Source organism: Dromiciops gliroides, chromosome 2, assembly GCF_019393635.1.
Source record: "Dromiciops gliroides isolate mDroGli1 chromosome 2, mDroGli1.pri, whole genome shotgun sequence".
Lineage (NCBI taxonomy): Eukaryota > Metazoa > Chordata > Mammalia > Microbiotheria > Microbiotheriidae > Dromiciops > Dromiciops gliroides.
Window position 1 is genome coordinate 327588014 of NC_057862.1, and position 23182 is coordinate 327611195.

A 23182-nucleotide genomic window follows, 5' to 3' on the forward strand; every position below is an offset into this window, starting at 1 on the left:
GACTCATCTCCCAGCGTTCAGATCTCACCTCAGACACTTACTAGCTGTGTGACCCTGGGGAAGTCACTTAACCCTCTTTGCTTCAGTTTCCTCATCTGTAAAATGAGCTGGAGAAGGAAATGATAAACCACTCCAGTATCTTTGCAAGAAAACCCCAAATGGGGTCACAAAGAGTCACAAAGAGATAAGACTGAACAACAATACATATATATATATGTATTATAAATACTTTTGATTTATTTGTTTTGTAAGTTTATTCATTCACTCATTTATTTATTTATTGGCTCTCAACACACAGGATCCTAGATAGTTCAACCACAACCACTCCACCCCACCCCCACTCCCTGTTTTACAGATTAAAAGTTTTGAGGCCAGCGAGGTTAAGAAACTTGCTCCACATCACACAGTTAAGTAGGCTAAAAGTCAGGTTGACCTTAGGAATCAAAACCAGCTTCTTTGATACCAAATCCATTCACTGTTCTTTCCATTCCTTTCCTCAAAGGCCATTCTGGTTTTTTGTTTGGGCTTTTGTTTTGTTTTTTAAATTGAAAGGCTTGGAGAAGAAACTAAGTATCTAGAAGAAGCAGAGAAGTCCTGCATTGGAAGGGACCTTAGAAGTAGTTCAACTTTGTTTCACAAATGAGGAAAAAGGGAAATACCAGCACAACAATGATCAGTGGTCCCTGGACCACTCCTGGTCCCTGGACTTCCAGGCCAGTGAGCTCTTAGCTTCACCATGATGCCTCTCACCTTCCTGGACGTCCAGTTACCCAGTGGCTGGGAACACGAGGACAGGAAAAGAGAAGTTGCCGCTGAAGATGATATGCCCTTGTTGGACTGTGGCTTTTAACTGTTACCACAGTTCATAACAGGAAGGTGTACTCACAAGGGCACTTAGGGGTGAAATAGTTCAGTCATCTGCACACGGGTTTAGGAAGATTCTTTTCTTCATCAGGTCCAGAGGCTATTGGCCCTTCATATGGTGAGTCCCAAAAGGATATGAGATCAGGAATGCCAGGGTATCAATGTACCTTGCACCTGCTTTTGCTCAGTCTTAGCCTGCTGGATTCTGCTCTCATCTGGGTGACTGGGTTTTGGTCTTCCCCTCCCCTCCCCTCTCCTCCCCTCCCCTCTCCTCCCTTCCCCTCCCTTTCCCTTCCCTAGTCTTTTCTTTTTTTTTCTTTCTTTCCCTCATTCCTTCCTTTGTTCCTTCCTCCCTCTTTCTTCCTTCCTTTTTGATTTTTCCTCTCTCCCCTTCCTTCCTCTCTCTCTCTCTCTCTCTCTCTCTCTCTCTCTCTCTCTCTCTCTCTTGTGGGGCAATGGGGGTTAAGTGACTTGCCCAGGGTCACACAGCTAGTAAGTGTCAAGTATCTGAGGCCAGATTTGAACTCAGGTCCTCCTGAATCCAGGGCCAGTGCTTTATCCACTGTGCCACCTAGCTGCCCCCTCTTTCTTTCTTTCTTTCTTTCTTTCTTTCTTTCTTTCTTTCTTTCTTTCTTTCTTTCTTTCTTTCTTTCTTTCTGTCTGTCTTTCTTTCCTCTCTTTTTATTCCCTTCTCTTTATTTTCTCTCTTTATTCCCTTCTCTTTCTTTCCTCTCTTTTTATTCCCTTCTCTTTCTTTCTCTCTTTTTTCCTTTCTTCACTTCTCTTCCTCTTTTTTCTTCCATCCCTCCTTCCTTCCTTTTTCTCTGTTTGTTTGTTTGTTTTTCTTTTTCTCTTTCTGCCTTCCACTATTTATTAGAACCAATACAGGCATGAAAAGAGAGATAAAAACACGATAATAAAAGGGAAGGGAATGAGGCCTATATTGAATGCATGACTGGATTTTTCACCAGCCTTTGACATAGTGGTTCCTTAGTTAAAAAGGAAGACAGAGGAGGGGCAGCTAGGTGGCGCAGTGAATAAAGCACTGGCCCTGGATTCAGGAGGACCTGAGTTCAAATCGGCCTCAGACACTTAACACTTACTAGCTGTGTGACCCTGGGCAAGTCACTTAACCCTCATTGCCCTGAAAAAAAAAAAAGGAAGACAGAGGATTCAGGTTCCAATCCCAGGTCTGGTATTTACTAGGTGCATGTTCTTGAACAAGTTACAATCTCCCAGGTCCCCAGTTTGCTCATCTGTAAAATAAGAGGGTTGAACTTGACTACGGGTCCTTAACCTTGGGCATTCGAACTTAAAAAATTGTTGATAACCATTTTTCAATATAATTGGGGTTTTTTGGTAATCCTATGTATGTTAATTTATGCATTTTAAAACAGACTGTCAGAGGAGTCCAATACACACACAAAAAAGCTTAAGAATCCCCAGACTAAATGGTCTCTAAGTCTCCCAGCTCATGAGAGATAGCAGGGATCATGGTTCCCCAATTCCATAGTGCAGAAATTTAGTTGCAGCTTATGAGTGAATCAGCATTTATAATCATTTGCTTCATTGCCTTTCTCCAACATCAAACACATTGACATGCAGGAATGAAAATCCTTTTCTGAAGAATTCTTTTCCACCTCATTTCAGATCATCTAAACCCTGTACCCTGCCAACAAGATCTTTCCCAGGACACAGAATTTCCCAATTGGGTCTCATGTGATTGGTGTGGTTCCCCAAATACCTATGTCCAGAAACATTTTTCTCTTCTCTGGAAAAAAATGGTTTATTTGTCAGGATCTCAGGATCTCATTTGTTTATATATATATATATATATATATATATGTATATATATATATATAGTTTCTTTCTTTCTTTCTTTCTTTCTTTCTTTCTTTCTTTCTTTCTTTCTTTCTTTCTTTCTTTCTTTCTTTCTTTCTTTCTTTCTTTCTTTCTTTCTTTCTTTCTTTCTTTCTTTCTTTCTTTCTCTTAAAGGTAGAAAAGCAAAACTCATAACAAATATAGTCAATCAAAACAAATACCTGCATTGACCATGTCCAAAAAATATGTCACATTTGTGCTGAGTCCATCAGCTCTTTTTCTGGAGGTGAGCATTATGTTTTATAATGTAGCTTCTGGAATCCTCATTGGTCGTTAGGTTGATCAGACTTCCTTAAGTTTATACAATTGTTTTTAAAATGTGGTTACTATATAAACCATGCTTTTGGTTCTGCTCTCTCTACTCCAGACCAGTTCATACAAGTCTTCCCAAGCTTTTCAGGATTTCATTTCTTTTAGACCAAACTTAATGTCCATACAGCCTCAGGAAGTATGTCATATTTGCAAGACGGTTGCACATGATGTCAGAAGGTCTGGATTTGTATATGTGACTCCAAAGCTTCCTAGCTGTGTTGTCATGAGTAACCCATTTAACTTCTCTGATTCTCAGCTTCCTCCTAGGTCAAATAGGGGATGTGTGACCTTGGAGGAATGACTTTACCTCTCTATGCCTCAGTTTCTCTATCCATATAATGGACCAAAAAACACATGCCAATAGCTTTGTAGCCAGAAGACCAGAGTTTAAATCTTAACACGGAGAACTGCTGAGCCTTAGTTTCTTCATCTGTAAAATAGTTAGGGAGGTACCCATTTTAGCTGCCTTACAGAACTGTTGTCACAAAAGCATTTTCTAATCCTTTAAGTACTGGGCAAATGGGAGTCATTATTGTTGTCTGTAACATGAAGGGGATTGAATGAGATTATCTCTAAGGTCTCTTCTAAGTTATGGGATCCTGTGATTTTAATGGAGGATCCCTAAACTCCTAATTCTAAAGTTCTATGTTCTATGTCCTAAAACAGAGATTTTTAACCTGGGGTCCATAATTTTTTTTAATGTTTTGACAACGATTTCTAGGTGATAGATTTTTCTTTACAACCCTATATGTGTGTGTATGTATATATATGCATCTTTATGCATTTTAAGCCATTATTCTGAGGAGGGCTCCATAGATCTCATCAGACTGCCAAAAGGGTCCATGACCCAAAAAAAGCTAAGAACCTCTTACCTAGGCTATGTATTCAGAAAGGAAGTGTGTGTGCTGGTCCCTGTTCCCATTGCTCATCTGTTGTAAAGTCACTTCTCTTGGTCACTTAGCAGGAACCATTCCCATAGGAGTTCCTATTGAAGAACCACTAATTACAGGAATTGATTGCAAAGCAATTTCCCCTTCCTCAGTTTAGCAAATGTATTGGCTGGGGGTGGGGATGGGGAGGAATTTCTGACAACATCTGAAGTTTCCAAACATTCTGTCCTGCAACCAGAACAGAACTGAGACACCACAACCATGACGACGCATGTCACCCTAGAAGATGCCCTGTCCAATGTGGACCTGCTGGAGGAGCTGCCCCTCCCCGACCAGCAGCCATGCATCGAGCCTCCACCATCTTCCATCATGTACCAAGTAAGTTCCTTCAGGCCAGCCCCAGGGCAGTGAGGCTTAAGCATTCCTTGACAAGATTGTTTCAGAAGTAGATGGGAGATTGAAGGGAAATGTGGAGACCCAGGCCAGCATCAGGGAGATACAAAGTGATGAGTTAGGAAGTCCAGTCCAAGTGGAGGTTAGGAAAGTAGCTATGGAGGGTGAGGTCAGGGCAGACCCTTATTCTTCCCAATCAAAATGTAGAAATTGTGCCTCTGTGCAGGTTACTGTCAGAGGCTTTGCACAATGTATCAACTTGCCATAGTACAAAATAAATCCTTGTGGATTGTGGAGAGTAGAATTTTCTGACGTGAAAAATATGTGTGTTTATAAAAAAGTTGCATTCGAAAGTGTCCCTTGCTATACCACCCTGCATATGGTGCCCAAGGCAGCTGTCTACCTCTCTTACTCTTAGACTTGGCTCTTCTGGGAGGAATAGACTGAAGTGTGTGTGTGTGTGGGGGGGGGGGCCTTCTCCCCTCCCCAATCTGCTGTGACCCCAAATAACTCACTAACTGCTCCAGTGGCTGAACTATCCTCAGTTTTAGCAGCCCTGACCTCATGAATTAAATATTGCAATTTAAAAACCCCTGGAGCCCAACTGGATAATTACATTTCCTTCATGTATGTGAAAGGCTTTTGGCTCCCTAAAGCAGATAATGGCTTGGGGAACCTGGGTCACAGTTATTTGTTTTAACTTAAGTGCAAAGAGAATGTTTATAATAAATATTGATTGACTTACCCAATGCAGCTGGGGGGACCTCCTGATGCAGATCCAATTAGCCTTGCAAATAGGCAGTGGCCCAGTCACTCTGGCGAGTTAAGCTTTCCACCATGTTGTTTCATTCATCTGTCTACCTGTGTACCTCCTGATGGGCTGATAAATTATTACAGGGGCTAGTGAATTATCAGTATTATATTTACTTCAAATATTTCAATACTTCAGAATCGATCAATCAATAAGCATCTATTAAGGGTTTACTTACTCTCTGTCAGGCACTCTATTAAGTGTTGGGCATACAAAGACAAACAGTCCTTGTCCTCAAAAAGCTTACATTCTAGGAGTAGAGACACCATGTACACATATAAGTACATATAGAATATACGCAAAATACAGAGTCACCAAGAGAAATCTTCATGCCATGGCAGGACATTGGAAGGACTTTAGAGAACTGTTTTTGTCCAACATCCTGTTCAGTTATACTGGGCATGAAATTAACCACCTATTGAGATAACAATTATTGGAAGTTAAGCTACCTCAGTAGAGTACTAACCCTGCCTCAGCCTTTACTAGCTGTGTGAACTCAGGCAACTCACTTAAGCTCTCTTAGCCTCAGTTTCCTCATCTGTAAAAATGGGAATTATAATAGCACCTACTTCTCAAGGTCATTGTGAAGATTAAATGGGAAAACATATAAAGACCTCTAGAAATGCTATTATGATTGTTATTATACAGGTTTAACTAGTATACCTAGCCTGACCCAATAAAATATAAGTTCTTTGAGCACCAAGACTTTTTCACTTCTGTCTTCATATCTCTTGCACCTAGCACATTTCCTGGCACGTAGGTGATTAATAAATGCTTATTGGCTGATTGATTGATCAATCCCTTGATTGGTGGAAATGGGAAGGTCATGGAGGAAAGCTCTCCCCTTTGGAAACCCAGGCATTTTTTTGCTCCTGTCTTTGGTTTTGGTGGGGTACTTTTCTCGTTGAGAAGAATGCCATCTCTCCAAGAGCTGGAGACCTAGCATCCCAGCAGTTCCCTTGGCCTGCTTTGTAAAGGTCATGCCACGATGACCTGTTCTGTTTCGGCTGGGTGTATCAGATTCTTTCTGATTTGTGGAAGCAACAATATCCCCAGTTACCCAACCCCATTCAACAGAAGATATTTTATGCCCTTGGAACTGTTCTCTTCCCATCTGGCAATGAATTCCAACCTTTGGATTCCCACAGGCCAATTTTGACACAAATTTCGAGGATCGGAATGCCTTTGTGACAGGCATCGCGAGGTACATTGAGCAGGCCACAGTGCACTCCAGCATGGTGAGTCTCTGCAAACATGTCTGCATGCACACACACATATGCAAACATGTTTATCTTTAAAGTGAGAGTACGGCATGCCCTCTGACAGAGGTAAGTGTGCAACACTCATTCCTCAGCTCCAATCAGTCTTCTCAATTCACCTTCTTCCATACCTTGCTCCTATCTATCCTGTAAATATCATGCTCATTGACCCCCATTCCTTGCTATTGTTTCTGTTGCTTTCTCTCCCCTCTTCCTCACTAAATCTTCCCCATCCTTAAAGGCTTCCCTCAAACCCTACCTACTCTGAGAAGACTTTTCCAACTGCCCAGTTGGCACTAATCTTTCCCTTTTATTTAGTACTTACTGTCACATTTTCTAATCTTTTTCTTTCCCCAAATAAGTCTTGTCTCCTCAACAAGCTATTCTGGGGGCAAAGGCTGTATTTCTATGGTGAGCAGTTTATTCAATACCAAGTATAAAGTTTTGCACATAGTCAAAGCTTATATAATTTTGCTTGTTTTTAAAATAAATTTTATTGCTATATTTTGTTCCACATCACCTGTATTTCTTAATATGACCCTCCTCCCACCCCTCTTGAGATACATCCCTGAGAGGTAAGAACAAAAAAGGGGGAAAAAGTTGAGAAAAGCTAACCAACATAGCAAAAAAGACTGCCATGATATTTGGCATTCCTCACCCACAGTCTTCCACCTCTGGAAAAGGATTGGGGAAGATTTCAATAGTTTTTAAAATCCATAATTTCATTGTTGTGGGGCTTTTCCATCACAGCCACAGATAGCAGACAACAGCCATTCTGCATCTTAGTCTTCATGAGTTACTGTATGTCCTGAATAAATCATTGCTTGGTGATGAACCTTCAGTTCCCTTAGCCAGGCAGGTTCTCAGATGACCAGCAAGTGAGCTGTTTTTCAGCTTTTGACTCTTATGTAGCTTAATGGCTTCTGCTGTAGCTTATGCCCTATGGATGTAGCCTCTGAGATGCCAGGTCAACTTCAAGCCCTGATGAGGCATTGGGGGAGGGCTTTAGTAGAGTGTCATGGAGACAGATGCCTTGGAGGGAATTTTTTGGTCCTGACCTGTGACTTCATCAGTGTAGGGAAGTCCCAATGTGCACACTCCCTCCTTCAATGAAGATGGTCAACTGGTCTGTAACTTATTTATCTGAAACCCTAAGAAGTCCTCATTTGCCCATGGTCACACATATAGTATGTATCAGAGGCAGGACCTGAATTTTTCTCTTCCTGACTCTAAGACTGGTCTTCTATTGGCTATACCATGTTGTCTCTTGTGGGCATGTCTGGGAACTATAAGACAAAAGATCTGGATGTGAATCTCAGTAGTGCTTCTTCTGTATGACTTTGGGCAAGTCACTTAATTTTCCTAAGCCTCAGTTAATTCATGTATAAAATAAGGAAGTTGGGTTAGACAATTTTCAGATTCTTTTCAATTGTCTAGCCTGAATCCAAATATAAATAAGCAAAATAGTCCCTGACCTCAGAAAGCTTATATTCTACTGGAGGAAAGATAACATATAAAAAGGGATGTGAATTTGTTTGAGTGTGGGAAGGCATGACTTTGAAAAGGCCAGGAAGTGGGATGGAGGTCTGGATCCAAGCAAAAGAAAGTGAAAGATTGCCTGTCAGAACCTACAGAGATTCTTGGGGTGGAGTCCAAGGAGGGAGGAGGTAGAGATGATGGCCTGAGTGGTGAAGCCAGGATATAGAGATTGCCAGGAAGAGGGATGATTCACTCCTTGTAGTCTTCATATTTGTGCTTAATTTCAGTTGGATCATTTGTCTGGAAATTAGAACTCATTGTGGGAGCAGTTGGGGTTTTGGACAAGGTTTTGAGAGCTTCTTTTAGAGTCTGGGGAAGCAGTCCAAAGTCCCAAGAACATAGATGCTTATCTCTCTGTTTCAGAATGAAATGTTGGAGGAAGGACATGAATATGCAGTCATGCTTTACACATGGAGAAGCTGTTCACGGGCCATTCCCCAGGTAAGAAGCTTCCTGGAATCTGGTCCTTTTCTCTCTCTCCTCGCCCTTCGGTGGACGCTGCCACCCAATGGGCTACACCAAGAAATAGTTATATATAAGCACAGACTCTCTTCCTCACCCAGGAAAGGAGTTCATAGAGGTTTATAGAGAAGGTCATAGAACTGACAAATGCAACTTTGGGCTTAATTTATTGTTTTATTGATTGTTTCTTGAGAAAATGATGGAATAATAAAGCTCAAATGTAAAAGTGTATTGTACATACATAATCACCTGCCCCAAGAGCTGGTTCTTAAATATTTCCCAGTTTATATACCCTTCTAACAGTAGGAGGTCCATCACATAGCAATCAAATCTAACTTGTTGACATGTTTTGGAGGTGTGTTAGATTAAAATGAAGTCTGGGGATACATGACTCAGGTCACTCAACTCTTAGTCAAGATGATATCAGCGTGGCAAATAAAACAAAAATGGATAATATTGGATGTTGGAGGTGTTGTGGGAAAGCTGGGACACTAATCCACTGTTGGTGGAGTTGTGAAAAGATCCAGCCATTCTGGAGAGCAAAAGAGAAAAAGACATATTTGTACAAAATATTTTGTGTTGGCTAAGAATTGGACATCAAAGGAATGCCTGTCAATTGGGGAATGGCTGAACAAGCTGTGGTATATGATAGTGATGGAATATTATTGTGCTATAAAAAATGAAAAGAAGGACAATTCTTAAAGGCCTGGAAAAGACTTGTATGAACCGATATATAGTGAAGGGAGAAGAACCAGGAGACACTGTGCACAGAGACAGCAATGTTGTTTGATGAAGAATTGTGAATGACAACTATTCTCAACAATACAATGACGTGGGATAATCCCAAGGACTATTTGGGGGGGGTGGCAATGAGGGTCATATAGCTAGTAAGTGTCAAGTGTCTAAGGCCAGATTTGAACTCAGGTTCTCCTGAATCCAGGGCCAATGCTTTATCCACTGTACCACCTAGCTGCCCCCCCAAGTACTATTGATGAAACATACTATTCACCTCCAAAGAAAGAGCTGATATTGATGGAACACAGACTGAAGCATGCTGTTTTTCACTTTCTTTCATTTTTTTTCTTTTATTCAAGTTTTCTTGTACAAAATGACTAATACAGTAACGTTTTACATAATCGTACATATATAACCCATATCTGATTGCTTACTGCCTCAGGGAGGGGGAGGGGAGAGAGAGAAGTAGGGATAAAAATTGGAAATCAAAACCATAAATAAAAAATTTATTACTTAACAACAACAAAAAGATGATATCAGAGAAAAAAATATAGCCCCCACCCAAGCAGATCAGAAAGAAAGTTTCCATCTAGGTGTGGTTGTGAAGGCCAAGTTCCATCAGTAACGTCCTTCAGCTATCTAGACAAAGGGATCTGTCTCCACCCAAGATTCCCTTGATCCAGATGAATCTTACTTTCAAGGAGAACTTGCCGTTGGAGTTGGGGGGAGGGTACAGAAAAGACTAAGAAAGAAGGGGAAATCACTGGGTCCCCCAAGATATCAATTATTAATAATTATTTCTTATAGCATCCATCACTCCATGGTCTCTTATCTCCCCACAGGTAAAATGTAATGAGCAGCCAAATCGAGTGGAGATCTATGAGAAGACTGTGGAGGTGCTGGAGCCAGAGGTCACCAAACTGATGAAGTTCATGTACTTTCAGGTGAGAGCATGGCTGGAGGTGAAACAGGTATCTTTGAAAGATCCCTTCTTCTTATTCTAAAGACAAGAGTTTGTAGGCTCCTGCCATCTCACATACCCTAACTGCCTTGGACATGCCCACTCTTTACATGTAGGGTGGCATCATGGGTAGAGGGCTGGACCCACTTGGACTCAAGACACCTGGGTTTGAATCCCACCTCAAATGCTTCCTAGCTCTATGACTGTGTAAATCACTTGACCTCTCTAAGGGTCAATTTCCTCATCTGTAAAATGTTTTTGTGACTTACCACATGGGGTCATTGTGAGGAGAGCAGCTTGGTACAGTGGAAAGAGAACTGAATTTTAAGTCAGGGATCTGGGTTCAAATCTTGACTCTACTATTTACTGTCTGTATGACCTCAGGCAATTCACTTAATTTTTTTTCTAGGCTTCAATTTCTTCATTTGTAGGATGATCTATACACATATGTATATATATGCATAGGCCTATATATGTATATATACATGCATAGGAATACATGTATGTATATACATGTATAGGAATATATGCGTGTTTATATCTAGGAATGTATACACATATGTAGGATTATATATATAGGAAAATACATAAAGGGAACTATATATATATGTGTATATATATATATATATACATATATATACACACACACACACACAAATATATAATTAGTTGGGCTCTAAGGTCCCTTCCAGTTCTAAATCTGTAATCCTATAACACTTTGCAAAACTTAAAATATGATTGAAATGTGTGTTATTATCATATTCACTCATGCAGAAGAAGTTGTAACAATATTCACACAGCTACCCCCACACAGCCCAGGGTCACTTGGCTGCATTGAGGCTGAGAAATGGTGACAGTGCTTTTACAATCCTTTTTATTACTGTTCCTCAATGACTGCTATCTTGTCAAGGTCTCACCCTCCCCTTTTACAAAAGGGGAAGAGAAAATGAACTTGACATCTGACCCAAGAAACAGGTCAAAGGGGAATCAAAGACCTACACAGTCTCTTTCTCAAAGAATACACAGCTTACAGGAGAGAAATCAGCAGAAGCAGACCTTAACACCCAGGCTGCAATAGTATGAAAAAGGAAGAAGAAAAGAGGAAGTAAGAGAGGAAGACAGGAGAAAGGTTGTCAAAACTACAAGCAGACCTGCAAGGGGACACAGAACAAAAGCATTGGGTGTTGGGGGGGTACTACTTGGGTGGGGCATTGCTTATTGTTTGTTCATTCATTTGGCTATGCCTTGTTACTTGTTAAAGGCTAGGTGGTTAGGGTAACATTTTGCTCCTAATTTTTTTTAAAGTTTGCTTAGTTGAATGCATTGACTAAATGAATGAATAAATGAATGAATGAGGGAAGGGAATAAGCATTCATATAGTACCTACTGTGTGCCGGGCATTATTCTAAGCACTTAAAAAACCCCAAATATTATCTGATTTGATCTTCATACAAACTTTCGAGGTAGGTACAATTATTAGCCTCTCTCCCCTTTTTACAATTAAGGAAACGGAGGCAAAAAGATGTTTACTAATTTGCCTAGGGTAATATAGCTAGTGTTTGAAGTTGGATTTGAACTCAGGACTTCCTGACTCCGTACCCAGCACTCTGTCTACTGAATCACCAGCTACCTTTGAATGAAGGAATGCAGCATTTATTTAATGCTTACTATATGCCATACTGACAGGCACTGTGTTAAATAGTCAATTAAACAGTTGTTTAGTCATTTCAGTCATGTCTGACTCTTTGTGGCCCCATTTAGGGTTTTCTTGGTAGAGATACTAGAGTGGTTTGCCATTTCCTTCTTCAGTTCATTTTACAGATGAGGAAACTGAGGCAAATAGGATTAGGTGACTTTGCCAGGGTCTCATAGCTAGTATCTGAGACCAGATTTGAACTCTTGAAGATAGTCTTCTTGACTTCAGACCTGACATCCTAACCACTGAGCCACCTAGCTGGCCCAAACACTAGAAATATACACATAAAAGTGAGATGTCTCTCCTCTCAAGGAGCTTACTTTCTAGAGAGGGTCATCTTCTTATGGGGAGTTCCTGGGATGGTGAGTTGATTCATAGGGCAGCCAATTAGCATACTCTTGTCAGATGTAATGGTCATATTGACCTTATTGCCATGCCCATAGCTTTTCATTGACAGCTATTAACATTTATAATTTTACATTTTTAAAAACTTTAGAGCTTAAAGAGGCTGAGAGATTGCCTAGCTCAACTCCTCTGAGAGATGATGAAACTCCGGTTAGGAAAGAGGAAGTGACTTGTATGATGTCATAGAAAAAAATGGTCCATCACAAAGCTGAAGCCATTACTAGAGTGAACTAATAGTAATACTAGCTCTCATTTACAAGATATATATCTGAACTCCTTTGATCCTCACAAGAACCCTGGGAGATAGAGGCCATTATTATTATTATTCCCATTTTCCAAATGAGAAAACTGAGGCACAGAGGGGATAAGTAACGTTCCTGGGGGAGGAGGGTGTCATACAGTTAGGGAGTGTCTGAGATAGGATTTAAACTCAGGTCTTTCTGTTTCCAGGTTTATATCCACTGGGCCACCTAGATACCTGAGAAGTATGTCATACAAATATTATTGCTACTTTACAGATGAGTCCACAGAATCTCAGAGAGATTAACTATCTCATCTGAAGTCAAAACTTCATTGCATGTTAAACCTAGAATAGACTGGAGACATCCTGACCTACTCTAAACCTCTCATTTTACTGATAAGGAAACAGGCTCAAAGATGGAAAGTGACTCACCCTGACTGCCTTGGCTAGTCTGTGACAGTACTGGGGATGGAGCCCAAATTTTCTGACTCCCAGGCCAGTGTTTTCCCCACTACAACACATTATCTCATTCAAGCTCATCAAGGAGAAAAGATTACAGGGTGCTTCCATAGAAGAAGGTAAACTTTTTAAAAAAAACAAAGCAAAAAATCCCACCCCTCACACAAAACACCATTAGAAATGCTATGGTTTGGTCATTAAATTATATTTCCATATTAACTATATTGAAATATATATGCCCACATATACATATATATGTATGTGTTTATGTGTACATATATAATTTTATTATATACATATATACATGTATACATGTGGGGTATGCAATGACTTTTTATATGTTCACAATGTAACATTGTGTATGTATCATTTTATTTTCTTACTACATACATATACATGCATGCATGTGTGTGCGAGGATTTTATATGTATATGTTTTATTTTATATGTGTGTCACACATATAACATACACACCTACACATATATGTGCATGTGTATTTATATAATTTTATTTTATATATGTGTGTAATAAAATGCAGTTATTTTCCAGACTGCTTTCTTAGTCTAGGCACTTCGAAGCCTGCCTTTCAACTCAGATCAGTTAGACCAAAGTGAGAGTCATTTCACATACCTTAGAGACACAGGTAGGCATTGGACTTGGAGTCAGGAAAACCTGGATTCAGATCTCTCCTTTAACACTTATTAACTTTACAACTATGAACAAGTCATTTAATTACATTGAGCCTCAATTTCATTATTACTTATCATTAGTGATACCATTAATATTATGAATAATACCATTGACCTCATTGGGTTATTGTGAGGCTCAAATGAGTTCATATATGCAAAACACCTTGCAAGCTTTAAGCCATTATATCAATCTGTTACTCTTATGTCTCTACTTTCTCCATTACACCAATCTAAAGATCTTGGTTTAAACAACTAATTACTGAATCCACTGAGCACCTCAGGTACCGGAAGAGATATGCATGTAACATACAAGGGAAGTCACATAGCATGGTCTGTGCCCTTACAGAGTTTATAGGTTAGAGGAAGTGAAACTGACAAACATAACAAACAAAGAGTGGAAAGAGGGATGGGTTTGGAGTCAGATGACCTCGATTTGCATTCTGGCTCTGCCTCTTAATGCCAACTTGTTTGACCTTGGGCAAGTCACTTAACTTCTCTGAGCCTCAATTTCCTCATGTGTAAAATGATGAATTGGGCTAGGCGGCCTCCAAGGTCCTTGCCAGATCTACATCTATGAGCCTGTGATCCTATCCAATAATCTATTTTCTAAAACATTCTTCTCCCCATGAACAAAATCTGCCTATGGAAACAGAATAGGCTTGGGATGTACAGGAGACAGGGAAGGGAATAACCTGATTGGAATAGAGGGTTAGTGCTGAAGAGGACTGGAAAACAGTGATGTCAATATTGACATCAGTTATCAATGGATCAATTATCCAATTATCAATGACTAAGTCTTCTTCAGTGAATAAGTCTCGTGACTCAAGTAACATAGGGGCGCACAGACTCCACCCCACTTCAGAAATCAGGTTGGGGCTTGGGAGTCACCCATCAGTTGAGGGTGGCTGGTCTTCAATCCACTCTAGCCCTTCTTGCATTGCCTTCCAGCGCAAAGCCATTGAGCGGTTCTGCAGCGAGGTGAAGAGACTGTGCCACACAGAGCGGAGGAAGGACTTTGTGTCTGAGGCCTACCTCCTGACCCTGGGCAAGTTCATCAACATGTTTGCCGTCCTCGATGAGCTAAAGAACATGAAGTGCAGTGTCAAGAATGACCACTCTGCCTATAAGAGGTCAGAGGAGCCCCTTCCCAAAGCCTCACCCTCCTTCCTTCCAGCTGGGGGGAGGGATGGAACTGAAGCCTTGTAATGGCCCCTCAGCCTGAGCTTTGGGTGGCACTCGGGACAGGGGCCCAGCCTCTCAGAGGTTTGTCTTTAGAACCAACCTGAAGTTTGGGGGAGATGGGGCAGGAGATGGCACAGCTGGGCTCACTTTATGCATAAAAATAGAACCCACAGTAAGTTTCTTCTGCTTGAGGGAACCTGAGACTTTTGGTTTCAACACAAACACAAAGCTTCAGGATCAGCTCTGATCCACAGATCAGATCAGATCAGGCTCCTGAGGGGATTTTCTGTATTTCAGAGCAGCCCAGTTCCTGAGGAAGATGGCTGATCCCCAATCCATTCAGGAGTCTCAGAACCTCTCCATGTTCCTGGCAAACCATAACAGGATCACACAGGTGCCAGCCACGGGTTCCCCACCCCTCCCTTCTTCCTCCACTTCTCTCTCCCTTTTCCCCTCCACTCTCCTCCCTCCCTACTGTGTCAGGAATGCTAACTCTGAGTGCCAAAGGGAAGGCGTGTGATGAATGGGATGTTTTGTAGTCACTGGCCAGCCTAGTCTCTGTGTCACAGACACCATCTCTTCCTCTGTCTAATTATCTATAATAGCCTTAAGCTACCAAAGAAACCAAAGAAGCAATGGGAAAACCCATCCCACTATGATTTCAGCCTTCCTTTTCTACCAAGAGTCAGCCTTTGGTATCCTCCTCTAACCAGTCTCTAGCTTCAGGTGCATGACAGCTAATTTAGACCTTCCATATGGCATTTTAAAGGCTGTAAAATGTTGTACGTTCATTATCTCATCCAATCCTGTGAAGTGGGTGCTATTATTATTCCCATTTAATAGATGAGAAAACAGAGGCAGTGTAACATAGCTAGTAAAGCCTGAGGCAGGATTCAAAGGGCCTTCTAGAACACTGCCACTTTCACTCAACCCAAGCTGACTTTAATGACACCTCATCAGACAGAACAGTGGGCCCCATGTGCAAGACTGAGAATAGCTTTTTCTCTGTGGAAAGCAGTCGCGTTCAACTCCCTTTCACCAGGACTGGGTTTGAATTGTCCATATTGCCTTCAGTTGGTTGGATAATATTACATGAAGTTGGGAAGAGAAATAATTTCTTTCCCAAATAATTAGTTCTTTCATTGACTCATCCAGATGCTTCCATTGGATACCTCTGGTAGTGCCAGTTTATGGAGATTCCTTCCAAGCTCCATTCGTCCTTTGGACATTTAAAAGGATGGTGCTAGTAACCTCAAAGAGCTGATAAACATCCTGCTAGGCAGCATTTGTGTCATCATCATGGGGGAGCATGCCCATAACTCCCTGGATTCTCATCTTTCTCACCTCCAAATGGGTGCTTTCCACTGTCACATTACAGAGACTCATTCCAGAGGCAGATCAGTCTGCACATGGAGACAGAAAGTCCTGGGTGGGAAGCAGCAAAGTGTGTGTGTGTGTGTGTGTGTGTGTGTGTGTGTGTGTGTGTGTGTAACACTGTGGGTGCTTTCTTCAGTGTCTCCATCAGCAATTGGAGGTGATCCCAGGCTATGAGGAGCTGCTGGCTGACATTGTCAACATCTGTGTGGATTATTATGAGAATAAGATGTACCTAACCCCCAGTGAGAAGCATATGCTCCTTAAGGTAAAAGGTTTATTGTTTCATCACTTATCTTGTTTCATGTTTTCCCCTTCCTAGCCTTGGCCTTCCTTTTTTAAAAATGCTTTATTAGGGGCAGCTAGGTGACACAGTGGATAGAGCACTGGCCCTGGAGTCAGGAGTACCTGAGTTCAAATCTGGCCTCAGACACTTAACACTTACTAGCTGTGTGACCCTGGGCAAGTCACTTAACCCCAATTGCCACACACACACACACACACACACACACACACACACACACACACAAAATGCTTTATTAAATGCTTTTTTATACCATTGTCATTTCTCAATAACCTGCCCTTCCCATAGCATCCTAAAGAAAAAGAGTTAACAAAAAAGCACACAAATATAGATACTATAACTTAACAGCATACACACCCAAAGGGAATTTATATTTCATTATCAATTGTTTGAAACCAAGATTAATCTTTGCATATAATCTAAATTTGCTGTCTTTGTGATTCTGCTCTCTCTGGGACTTAGGTTAACTATGGTAATCTAGATTCTCCTGTCTTTTAATCTTATTTTCATTTTAATCATGGTAGATGTTATGTATATTGTTCTTCTGGTTCTACTTTCTTTGCCTTTCATCTTTTTATACACATCTTCCCATGTTTTTCTGAATACTTCATATTTATTGTATCTTACTCTCATTTCCAGTTTGACTCGATTATTCCTTCTTTTTCAAGGCAGCATGGCCTGCTGAATAGAAGGCTGGATCATGAAGACTTAGGGTCATGTCCTACTTCTAACACATCCTGGCTGTGTGACCTCTGCCATGTCTTTAACCTCTCAATGCCCAGGAGTTTCTTTTCTTTTCTTTCTTTCTTTCTTTCTTTCTTTCTTTCTTTCTTTCTTTCTTTCTTTCTTTCTTTCTTTCTTTCTTTCTTTCTTTCTTTCTTTCTTTCTTTCTTTCTTTCTTCCTTCCTTCCTTCCTTCCTTCCTTCCTTCCTTCCTTCCTTCCTTCCTTCCTTCCTTCCTTCCTTTCTTTCTTTCTTTCTTTCTTTCTTTCTTTCTTTCTTTCTTTCTTTCTTTCTTTCTTTTTGTTGAGGCAATTGGGGTTAAGTGACTTGCCCAGGGTCACACAGCTAGTAAGTGTTAAGTGTCTGCAGCCGGATTTGAACTCAGGTCTTCCTGAATCCAGGGCTGGTGCTCTATCCACTGTGCCACCTAGCTGCCCAGGAGTTTCTCTAAAATAAAGTTGCCAAGAAGGTTTCCACTTGCATTGGCTGATGGAGTTTCCTAACCAGGACTCCTTAGAAATAAAAATTACAGGTCTTGGCCAAGTCCCACCACTGCTCCCCAAACCAAACAAGCCCTCTCATTTTCATTTTGACATGTTTCTTTTCCAAAATTTCATTTCACCTCAGTTTTCAACATAAATTCCCACTCTATTTGCCTCTGTCCTTCCTCTTCTTCCCAAGGAAATCTCTCTCTTCAGGAATGCTAGCCACACTGACATTCTCCCATGATGTCCCGCTTCCTCATTTCCTTTGAGGTCTCCTTAGAAGAGACCCTGCTCATTTCATCTATCTTAGTTTTCTCCATCAAGTTTTCCACTTACAAGTTTGGCTTTATGGGTCACTTCTCCAAACCTATTTGAACTTCAATAGGAGTGGCCTACCTGGGACACTCATCTCATACCTGCAACACCAGGACTATGCTCCTCTTAGAGTATTCCCAAGGCCCTACTGTTTCAAATAGCCAGACAGAATTCTTAACTCGGATGCTCAAGAAGTCATATACTTTGCTTTCAAATTATTACTTGTTTCTTTGCCAATACCTCTCCCCCACCACCATTTCCTTTAACTCTTCTTTTTAAAGTCATCTTTGTCATCTTCCCCACTTAAAATCAATCATATAAAGGCAGTTAAATAGCACAGTGGACAGACTTCTGGGCCTGGAGTCAGGAAGACCAGACTTCAAATCTGGATGCAGACACTTACAAGCTGGAACCCTGGGAAAGTCACTTAACGTGTTTGCCTCAGTTTTCTCATCTGCAAAATGGGGATGATAAACAGCACCTACTTCCTAGGGTTTTTGTGAGGATCAAATGAGATAATATTTGTAAAGTGCTTAAAATAGTACCTGAAACATAGTAAGCACTATGTAAATTTCAGCTATTATTTATTATTATTATTATTACTACTACTATTAGTAGTAGTAGTAGTACAATGATAAAAAAAAAATCTGTCCCATTGTCTCCATGTCAGTGTATTATATTCTGCCACCACCAGGTGGAGATACTTTACCAATAAACTGAACAGAACGGTGCTCATTTAAAGCTTGTATTGAGATAAACTTTTTCTGCTGATTTCCAGTGGGAACTCATGTACTCTTAGCTACCACAGGAAAGTTTTGCTTTTGGGGGGTGTTTTTTTCTTTCTACACCCTATGGGGGTTTGTAAGTCTTATGAAGAGCCTTATGAGATGGGATAGGAAAGAAATCTAATCTAGTATCTGAGGGATCATTAGAAAAATGATTTCTGACCAAGGGTGCCCTGTGAGAGTCGTAAAAAGGACTTCTTTGAAATCTAACAATGTTGGGAATGGCCCATTGGAACAACTTACAGTATAGCAGAGTTTGAAGAGAAAGTACCCTTCTTTTGTTTCTGAATCTATGATCTCCTGAACCTGAGAGGTAATCTATTTCACCCCCTACCCGAGTACAAATCTTCTCTGCAGCTTCTGCAGCACATAGTCATCCATACTTCACTTGAAAAATTTCATAAAAAGAAATTCACTACCTTGTGAAGCTACCCATTCCATGGTTGATTATCCCTGTTAGGAAGTTTTACATTATGTTGAGTAGTCTATCTTCATCAAACTTCCAATCATTCATCGGTTCTGGTTCTTCTCTCTAAGATGAGGTTAATTCCACTTGCAAATGACAGATCATCAAGTGTAGAGTATCCAAAAAATCTTGGTACAGTTTTTGCACCAAGACTTATGGGACACCTTATATTGGAAGACAACAATTACATTCTCTCCTAGGACTTTTCTTCAGGCTAAATATTCCTAGTTCTTTCAACAGATTCATTCTCTCTCTCTCTCTCTCTCTCTCTCTCTCTCTCTCTCTCTCTCTCTCTCTCTTTTTTGTGGGCCAATGAGGGTTAAGTGACTTGCCCAGGGTCACACAGCTGGTAAGTGTCAAGTGTTTGAGACCAGATTTGAACTCAGGTCCTCCTGAATCCAGGGCTGGTGCTTTATCCATTGTGCCACCTAGATGCCCTGATTCTCAAACAGTATTGTATACATTTGGTGTTTCTTTGGAGAGAAATTGAAGCTGTTTTAAAAAGTGAAATTAGAGTACAACCTTTTGCTTCCTTTCCTTATTTGAAGTTGAAATGAATATTATGCTTTTTAAAATGTATTATTCTGAGATAATGGCTTTCAAAGGGATCTGACCATGGGATACCTTGGGCCCAGCCTCTCATGCTTTCCCCCCACTCCTTCTAGGTCATGGGCTTTGGTCTCTACTTGATGGATGGAAATGTCAGTAACATTTACAAACTGGATGCCAAGAAGAGAATCAACCTCAGCAAAATAGATAAATTCTTTAAGGTCAGTGTCTGCTATTCAGATCAGATCAGATAGCTGTGGGGAAACTGAAATATAGGCTCTCTACTTCAGGGAATGCCACTCAGTGGGGAGGCAAGGGGGTTTGCTTGTGAGTGCCTGAAGTGCTACTTATCCCAAAACAGAAGTGTTCAAGAGAACCAAGAGATAAATGAGAGCACCACTATCTGCACAGAGGGAGAGCAGGAGAAACACAACAGGATAGAACTTGGGTTCGGGCTTTTAGGGATACTGGAAGATATGAGGTAGAAACTTTCAAGCCATAGTCCATGATTCTCTTTGATGCAAAAGGTGATGGTTGATGTTCTGTTTCTGAATCACCACATGTCCTCTCTGTCATCTAAAAAAGTCATTGAAGGAGGCATCTCCTACTCTTGTCTTCTGCTTTACCAAGGTTCCCCGTATATTCTTACAATCATTCAGCCATATAGTAAACACCTACTGCATACAGAAAACATACTAAGCACTGACAACTTGTGTTTTTATCATACTTAACAATTTATAAATATTTCCTGTGTATTTTTTTTCCCTTGGACCAAACAGTTCTGGGAGATAAGGGAAGTAGTGAGATGATTGGCCCAAGGTCACATAACTTGTCCTTGGAAGAGATGAGACTTGAATCCAGACTTTCTGGCTCCAAGTTTAGGGCTTTTTACATTATACCATGGGAAGAACCAAATCGAGATTTCACATTGAATTAGGATCACGGGATAAGAAAGTGCTAAAAGGACATCGATACATTGGATGATCCAGTCCCATATCTCCAGGCAGAATTGCCTCGTGGTCAAACTAGACTCTCATTTTTAAAGATCCTTAAGGGAAGAGAACTCCCCTTCAGGCATTTCTGCTAATGCTTTATTGATTTGAATTTTGAGTCTCAACATCTTTTTTTTTTATTTTAAAATTCCTGTATGTTCTCCTGAAAACATTCTATGGCTTTATAATTTCATCCCATTTGCATTTCCTCCTGTTTCTCACTTCTTTCTATTAGTGAAATGAAATAATAACAACTTGTTCTTGAGGATAATAGAAATCCTCCTAGTTCTTTCTGATGATTTGAGGGACGTACCATGGTATAGAGGAAATAGCATTGGCCTAGAAGTCAGACTTGGATTTCTAAAACTGGCTTGCCCATTAACTAGCTGTATGACTTTGGGCAGGTCACTCAATCTGCCTGGGTTTCATTTACTTATCTGTAAAATGGGGATTATGATGCCTAAGAGAAGGATCCCTAGACATCAGTTCTGGGCTCACATCCATAGCCTATATCTATGTTCTACCAGCAATTTAATTCAACAAACATTAAGTGCCTACTATGTGCACTTGAGATTTAAGACACTACACTGTATTTAGATTAAAAAGTGAAAGTGAAATAGTTCCTGCCTTCATGAAGCTAACCACCAATAGGAGGGAATAAGGAGTCCCTCTTCAAGAGCAAACCACCCCATGGCTTCTTGCTTACTTCTCTTCTCCTTTGCCATCATAGAAAATCCCTCTGCAATCCTCCCATTCAGTCTCTTATTTGTCATGTTGTATTTTGTCTCCTTTGCAGCAGCTGCAAGTGGTCCCCTTATTCGGCGATATGCAGATAGAACTGGCCAGATACATTAAGACCAGTGCTCACTATGAGGAGAACAAATCCAAGTGAGTGCGTGCCGTAATGTCTCTTGGCTCCTGTGTGATCCCACCTGGCAGGGAGGCCAAGGGAGCAGCTTCGGAGCCTCCTCCCTCCCCTGGCTTGAGGAGCATTTGGGGGTCTGGATGTCAGCCACAGCACCTGGCACCTGGCCTTCGAGGTTGAGCTTCCTGGCCACATGGCCCGTGAGTGGGAAGGAGTGAGTGTGCAGGTGTGCATGGTGGAGTGCTCTGAACACTTTTTTACCCACTCTTTGCTCTCAGGGTACAAACATGCTCAGAGCATAATCACAGCACTCTCTGTGAAGCTAAGAAGCACCATTCCCCACATCTTTGGGTACCCCAGGAAGCAAAGAAGGCCCCTTTCCACTCAAGACTTAGAGAGGAAAGCAGGTTATTGCATTTAGAATATTTCTTGCTCCTGAAACTATGTGGGCACCACAAGTGAGTTGCCTCTAGCCATAGATGTGGGTCTGACTGTCTCTTCTTAGCCCATCTCACAAAATCACCCCGTTTTGTACCATGTGGCACAGTTAGCAGTGCTTAATCTGGGAGTTTGGCCAACCCAGGAAATCTGATATGGCATCCTTGAAGTCAGCTTGCTTTAGGTCTTATACCTGTGGTAGAGATAAGTCAATCAGTCAATCAACAAGCAAGCATGTATTCTGTTTACTTATATGCCAGGCACTGTGATAAGTGCTAGGCACACAAAGAATGTTAAGACTGCACTGGCCTGTACCAGTCAAAGTAAGACCAGAAGATGAGTCACTGTAGAGAGATAGTACTTGCAAAGCACACCTCACGATATATAAATAACTGACAATAATGATGCTGCTGCTGATGCCTTTTGTCTCCCCCTTACCAGTGCTGCCCACTGTATTATCACATTGTGTGCAGAGGTTTTTTGAGATGGGCACCAAGTTGAGAACTTCAAACTCAGTTTTCCCAAGTGTACATGAGTTCTCAGAGATAAGAAATTAAGGATGCAGGCAGAGGCTGTAGTTATATTCATGTTGCTGAGGAGAAGTGGGCCAGTATTAGGATACACAGGTTCTTGTCCCAGCTGTGGTAAAACCTGACTTTGTGACATTGGGCAAACAAAGCCCTTCTTTCTGGGCCTCCATGTGGTAGGATTGCAGATTTAGGGCTGAAAAGGACATCAGCCATCATCTGGTAAATACCCTCACTTCGCAGAGGAAGAAAACAGGGGCCCAGAGAGGTTAAATTACTAACCCTAATCCTAGTAGAGACCAGATTCAATCCCAGGTCCTCTGTCTGCAAATCCAGGGCTCTTTGTTCTACTCCACACCCTGACACATCGTGTCAAACAAAGAGGCCAAGCCAGATGGCTTCTAAGCTCTCTTCTAGTCCTAAGCTTAAGATTCAGGATCACTTCTCACCTCCTGTGTTCATAAAGAGAGACAGGAGTTTCATTTCCAATTCTGGAGGTTGTCTGGACCAACGGAGAGTCATTTGGTGAAGAAGGGAAAAAAATAGCACCAGGTCAGTGGCACTAGCCCAGTGTGATATCT

The 23182-nt window shown here is 41.1% G+C and overlaps 1 protein-coding gene across 3 annotated transcripts in view; it reads left to right on the forward strand.

The window, feature by feature from the left end:
- Positions 1-23182, forward strand: part of CYFIP2 (cytoplasmic FMR1 interacting protein 2) — a 145092-nt gene that overhangs the window by 22228 nt on the left and 99682 nt on the right. For all 3 annotated transcript variants that reach the window (XM_043982124.1, XM_043982125.1, XM_043982123.1), the window contains 9 exons: positions 4186-4325; positions 6300-6389; positions 8313-8390; positions 9989-10090; positions 14546-14727; positions 15077-15173; positions 16293-16421; positions 19896-20000; positions 21568-21659. In XM_043982124.1, the coding sequence (XP_043838059.1) occupies positions 4209-4325; positions 6300-6389; positions 8313-8390; positions 9989-10090; positions 14546-14727; positions 15077-15173; positions 16293-16421; positions 19896-20000; positions 21568-21659 (992 nt within the window). In that variant the 5' untranslated portion in view covers positions 4186-4208. The remainder of the gene's footprint in view (positions 1-4185; positions 4326-6299; positions 6390-8312; positions 8391-9988; positions 10091-14545; positions 14728-15076; positions 15174-16292; positions 16422-19895; positions 20001-21567; positions 21660-23182) is intronic.